At 41.7% G+C, this 6,587-nt stretch overlaps 1 protein-coding gene across 1 annotated transcript in view; it reads left to right on the top strand.

Moving 5' to 3' along the window:
• Positions 1–848: 848 nt before the first annotated feature.
• CTDSP2 (CTD small phosphatase 2) overlaps positions 849–6,587 on the top strand; it is a 44,092-nt gene continuing 38,353 nt past the window's right edge. Inside the window, exon 1 of the mRNA XM_018562125.1 lies at positions 849–1,371. Within this exon, the coding sequence (XP_018417627.1) occupies positions 1,308–1,371 (64 nt within the window). The 5' untranslated portion in view covers positions 849–1,307. The remainder of the gene's footprint in view (positions 1,372–6,587) is intronic.

Genomic DNA, 6,587 nt, shown 5'->3' on the forward strand with positions numbered 1-6,587 from the left:
AACGCCTGCACACCGCATGTAATGGTACGTGATTTGATTACTTGTGGTTAGGAATCAATCACTATCCCTGGACACACGATCGATGCGTCCAAGGATAGTGATTGTTTTCTAACTGCATGTAATCAAATCATATATAATAATATATGCTGTAGCTTTGGCACTGTGCCAGATGACTGTAGCAATGTGTTCTTCAGTGGCAACATTTTGCTATGGGGCCCTGTGATTTCTAGTTACGCCCCTATTCTGAATCCTATACATTTAGCGGACAACTAGCAAAGGGATTTGCAGAGAGGGGTGTCGACCACGGAGCGGTTGGCGAGGTGGATGATATCCACCTTTATGGATTATAACGACATGCTTTCATCACATTCAGACAACAAACATCAGTTCTGCATTAGTTTAAACTTCAATTGCTCTCCTCATGGCACAGAGGAATGCGACCTTTACCAGAAAACGCTTGAAGCGTCCTGCGACATGGCCCAACACACAGAATACTCAATAACATAGAGCTCTGAATACAAATGACAACGTTTATTTCACGGGGGACTTTAGAACAACACTGAGGTAATTTAATGAACATGACAGGAGATGTTGCCCTGCCCCAATGGTGGTATTTAGCCTTCCCTGCGTATGAAAGGACTGTTATGGTTCAGGAGGGCCATGCCTATCACTGTTTATGCACACAGCCGCGTCCCTAGCTGCATTCGCTGACATGCACCCAGCCCATTCGCTGCACAGAGCTCATGCACTGGAATGTAGTTAGATAAACACTGCATAGTAAAATACCTCCCTTTTTATACTGCCCACAGACCGGCCAGCCAATCACAGGCCGGCTCGGTTTCAAGGCTCCCCCATCACACTGCCCTACTCTAGGAAAACAAAGCTTAATTTCCACGAAATCTTTTATTTTCCCGCCTCCGAAGATCCCAGTTTTTAATTGTCAGCCAAGCTGAAGCCCCGGGGTGCAGCTCTAATGAGGATCTCGGCGCGGAAGAGGCTGATCTAGGGAGGTTGTTTATCTATAGTATTGGGGGGACCTTGAAACAGCCGATGTCCCATTTCCTCTGTTGTTTTGCTTCTCTTTAGTCTGGATTCTCCATGTTGAACCAATTCTGAGATTTGGGTTGGGACCTGCCCGCGTATGCATGTCTAGGCTTTCATTTCCAGCGGCGTCTCCCCACACCTCCGACAGCCTAGGATTGCAGCAGGGAGAGTGAAAAGGATCTAGGGAGAGAGATCGTCGGGGCGGAGAGCTGCAGATCCGATCTGGAGAGACAAGATCAGCACTGGATCCGTGCAAGTGTTAGATGGAAAGCAGCTGTATCATCGCCCAAGTGCAGAGAGAAGAGGCGCTTGTGCACCCAAAGCAAGGTGAGAGTGCTGCCTGCCTGCCATGGCTTGTTTTCATCTACTGCACACCATTCTTTCCTCTATTTATTCTACCAGCTTTCCAAATCCATTCCTTCATCTTCTAATTAACCCTTCCGATCCAGTGGGATCTCCATCACCTGCTTTACAATGCACCATGCATGTGTCTCCCATCCCAATCGCCTATTTTTGCACCTATAGATCTAAATATTTTATTTTATTCTGTCATCGATAAATAAAAATCCATTTGCACTCCATCTGTAGAAAAGGAAAACATCTCATCACCCCCCCCCCCTTCCTATGTAGGGAGGGGTGTGTTCAGTACACATTTTAAATAATGCTCTCCGCACAAGCTGTCTCTTAATGAGGGATTTCATGGGAAACATCAGCCTGCCAATGATTTTATTGCTGTCCTGTCACTCTTTTTATTGCCATGCCCAGAATAGCCAGTCTTGTATATATTATTTATGGTTATACCAGGTCAGTGACAACAGGGCAGAAGCTTTATGGTGGCTGCTATCAGGGTGGTGACTGAGGTTAAGCAACCTGTTCAATTTGGTGTGTTGAGTGCTTTCTTTCTATTTTTCTGGTTGCCTTGCTCTTGTGTTGTCGGTTTCCTTTGCGTCATTCGTTAATGGTAATATGTTTGTAAATGTAGGTCGCATGGTATAGAACAGGGGTGGACAAATGGATATGATATTCTGGAGTCAGTCTGTCCAATCCAGGAGCCAGCAGGATTTTTGTTTAGGAGCCAGATCCATTGACAACAACTAGAGGAAGCTTCAAAAGTTAGGCGCCAGATGTCATTTTTAAGGCGCATTGACCCTTGGGATTGGCCAAGCCCTGGTATAGTAGAATGGTTACCTGGGTGGGTATGATATCCTAAGACAAAGTCCTGTTTACCTGATTTGAATATTGTAAAAACATGATGAATAATATTTATTATGATCTATTATTATACATGATTTATGTAGCACCTACAGCGCTTTACAATATAAAGGGAGACAGTACATTTACAATACAACTCAAGACGAGATGGTTAGGAGGACCGTGCTCGTGAGCTTACAATCTAAAAGGGAAGATCAAGTGATACAAGACGTGGTAATGCTTGCTTCAACCTTTTTTCAAGCTACCTCCCCAAACTGATTGCTAGGATCAATAGACAATCCTACATGGACCTGTGTATTTGATTTACATAAACAATCATGATCTGTTTTTGTCCATTGTAAAGGGAATCTTTATACATAAACAGACCACTGACACCTCTGGAGGAGCTTACAATCTAATGCCCCTACTACTTGAATATTATTATTTGCGATTTATGTAGCACCTACAGTGCTTTACAATATAAAGGGAGACAGTACATTTACAATACAACTCACGACAGGATGGTTAGGGGGATCTTGCTCGTGAGCTTACAATCTAAAAGGGAAGATCAACTGATAGAAGACGTGGTAATACTTCCACCTTTTTCAAGCTACCTCCCCAAACTGATATTTGCTAGGTTCTCATCAATAGGCAATCCTACATGGACCTGTATATTTGATTTACATAAAAAAAAAAATCACGATCTGTTTTTGCCCATTGTAATCTTTATACAGAAGAAGGCCACTGACCCCTCTGGGGGAGCTTACATTCTAATGCCCTACTACTGTCCTGTTGTGTTATTATGGCACTATACAGATGGGCTGTTTGTGGCTTTTGGGTAACCTGTAAAGCATAAATTGCAGGCTGTACATATCTGACTTGTAGACCAATAACTGCTGTGCGGAGCAAGTCATAGTTCTATAGAAGCTTGGGCATGATTTCCTGTTCTGTCCGCACTAGCTTGTTAGAGAAAACAGAAGTGTTCTCTATTATTCTTTAACTAATGCAAACAAGAATTTTCTCAGAATCACACAGGTACCTGTGTTTGTTTCGCTTCGTTTGCCCTGTTAGACGTTTATGATAACGTGACTGATGCCTTATGATAGAAGAGCAAATATGATTTTATTTCCTGCTTTCATATAATAGAGGGCATGCAGCTGGTCATACGGAATTAGGTAGATTCTAAGTTGTTTGGTGATAAGACATACAAAGGCAGTGCTAGGTACACTCATGATCTGCCAAGGGTAGACAACCAGAGCTTCCAATCAGATTTAATTTGACAGCAATCAGGGTAAAGAAAGATCATTTCTGCATGTTATTGTACCTTACTGAGTCAGCCCGATTCTTTGAACTGACAGACTGGAATGCACAAAATGGATCCTTGGCTGAAGTTTGTGCTGTGTGCGGTTTTCCTTTCGACATCAACACACTGCATCACGTTGGATAATAATTGTCTTTTTTTAGCAGTATTAAATGAATTGTGATAACAGAAGGGTTAATGTGTAAATAAGTAACATTTGTGTCTAAATGTTATTTAATGATTGATATGCTAATAGTGGCTTTCATGTGCTCTTATCCGCTGCTACTGTTTGTTCTTTAATGGCTACAGTGAACCATTTGTACTACTATTACTGGTCACTCCCACTCTGCACCTAGTGCTTTATGTGTGCTATTATTTTCTTGCTGTAGTTCCTTGATGTATCCCAGATACTGCTGTGAATGTTCCCAGATCTAAGTTTTTTTATCTATAGCCAGTAGTTCTTCAGTGGTGATGCTTCAAATATTGCATCATATTTACATGCCTCCCATCTTTATGTAGCAGAATCATGTACTAATGCTTGGGTAAGACAAGCTGAACTACTGCTACCATAATCTGCACTCTCTGCTGCTCTCTTATCAAGCAAACGGTTTCTGAATTCTGCTAAACATCAGAAGTAGAAACCCTAATACAGTGGTTCATCTATAACTATATTGCAATGAATCCTATTGTATACATTTTGGGAAACCAACCTGCTAAGCGGGAAAACCTGGATGGAAATTAGATAGAGCCGTTTAACCAGCCGGAATATAGGGGTTCTGTGCTAAGGGAAAAAAGATATAAGTTCTGTTATTCTGCAGCTTATTGGTAAAGCTGAATTCATGCACATAAAGGAACACGGTAATATCTAGACTGACCTACCGCTGTTAAACCATGGGTAAACTTCAGAGTGGGAATCAAGGGATAAATGTCATCAATGTATTCACATTTGGGGACTTTATATGAAAGTGTGTGATGTATGGCTACTGTTCCTGGATTGGACTGAGGGGGAGCCAAAGGGAGGTTGTAAGGGTGGGCTTGTTTTTGTTCTACTGTGAAGCTGTCTATACGATGAAACGTATGCTATATGTGAATCATTTGTAAAGTAGGTGTGGTTTTTTTCTGTATTATTAAACTGGATTCTATGTTCTGCTGATATGGTCTGGATGATCTCCAATTTGTAAATATGTTGACCTTAAGCCTATGCATTGAGCATAAACAGATGGAGCCTTTGTGCTCTGTGGAGATCTTGGGAAAACCTGGCTCTTTGGGAAAACCTATATCATGGGTCCATGTAGTGCACTCAGAGAAGCTGAAGATTTCGTGAAAAAAACACGGAGTAATAACCATAGTGTACAAAAATCAGACTGCTGAAAGCACCGAGCTATCATATCGAGCTACATATCGCGTCCCTTCTTCTGACCCCAAAATAAGACCACTTTTTGTTGTGGGAGCTGGATAAACTTTTATGGGAAGGACAGCATTGGTGGTCTGAGCTGACTCAGAACACATATAGCTACAAACATGATTGCTTGCTAAATCAATTTAGGTCAGGGGTAGACTAATTATGGAATCCAAGAGCCAGCAAGAGTTTTTTTAAGAGCCAGCCCCATTGACTAGACTAGAGGAAGTTAGGCTCCAGATGTAACTTTTAATGAGCTACCTGGTTCCCGGGATTTGTCCAGCCATGATTTAGGTGAATTAATAAAAGCTATACATTTATTTCTTTACCAACAAAGATTATTTCTATCTACAATGTATTTCTTTCAAATGTTTTTGTTAATGTAGTGGAGTCCTTGTTTTGGGGGTATAAGGCTCAATGCACAAAGATTTAACACAAGGATAAGGATGTAACTTTAATTCTCAAAGACTCAGCTGAAAATACCTGCACCCTTATAACTAAGGATTCTTCTCCGGGTTTGTTAGCTTTGTGAATTGAGCCTATAGTGTGTAATTATCTACTGTCATAGTGGCAGCCTTTCTGATTATCGCATCTTTCAACTGAAAGTAATAAAGTGATCATTGGTAACCAGGGACTATGTGATATTAGCTGCCAGGACTATGATCCGGTGTATCTGTGTAATAGCTCCCCTCCACCCCCCTTAATCGACATAAGAAAAAAGTCAATTTTTGTTTAATCTAGATAACAAAGTGATGTTGACATGTGCCCGGTATTTATCCAGGTGAGGTGTGAATTTTAATGATCGTCCACTTTGTTGACAGACCCCATTGAAGTAAAATATACAGAACCAAGGAAGAACGGGGATTTCCATATGCCCTTGGCTGAGACCGTCGTGTGGAATCTCCCTGTATTCGGCTGTTAATTTATATTTAGCATGTTTGATCTATGATGGCTTTGCTCCAGAACACACCTGTCTGGTAGTTTTCATTCCATTTCATTGCTGTGAATGGAACCTGTAGACGGTAATGCAGCTGTAAGGTCAGAGGCCGTCTTCTGCTGGCGCAGGAGTTAATCTTTTGTAGCATTTACAGTTACTTGTGTAGCACATGGTTTATGTTTTCATGTTATATAGGGTCTAGTCGCATGTCACCATTTTGTTGCAGAAAACCTCATGTATTGTGCTGCTTAAAAATGCAGATAGTAGAAATCCCATTCTTTCCTATGTAGTTGGTTCACATCTGTATGCTTCAGTTTAGTGGGGAAGGGGAACCATATAGGCCCATTCACGCCTACACGTGCGCATTACCATGTGTGCTGCATGCACACGGAACAATATGAATCCAGCCTTTTACATTGCAAATATTAAAATGATTACGTTTGAGATACACAAACAAGTTAGCGTGCTTTCAGAGTGCTCCAGTAAGTGAGGATCGGGCACACCTAGCTCTGCTACAATGCATATACCCCACAGATCAGAATGTACCAAATTAATTTCTATTACAACACTATGGGTATCATCTATAATAGTTCACATGGCACTGGCGCCCCTAGATGGCGCTGATGGGTTTAGGAAATTCCTATACTCCCGGGGCGCAAGTGCTGTGTGAACAGCATCTACCCGGCTGTAGGCAAGCAAGCAAGCAATGTAATATA

Source organism: Nanorana parkeri, unplaced genomic scaffold, assembly GCF_000935625.1.
Source record: "Nanorana parkeri isolate BGI_ZX_2015 unplaced genomic scaffold, ASM93562v1 scaffold561, whole genome shotgun sequence".
NCBI classification, from domain to species: domain Eukaryota; kingdom Metazoa; phylum Chordata; class Amphibia; order Anura; family Dicroglossidae; genus Nanorana; species Nanorana parkeri.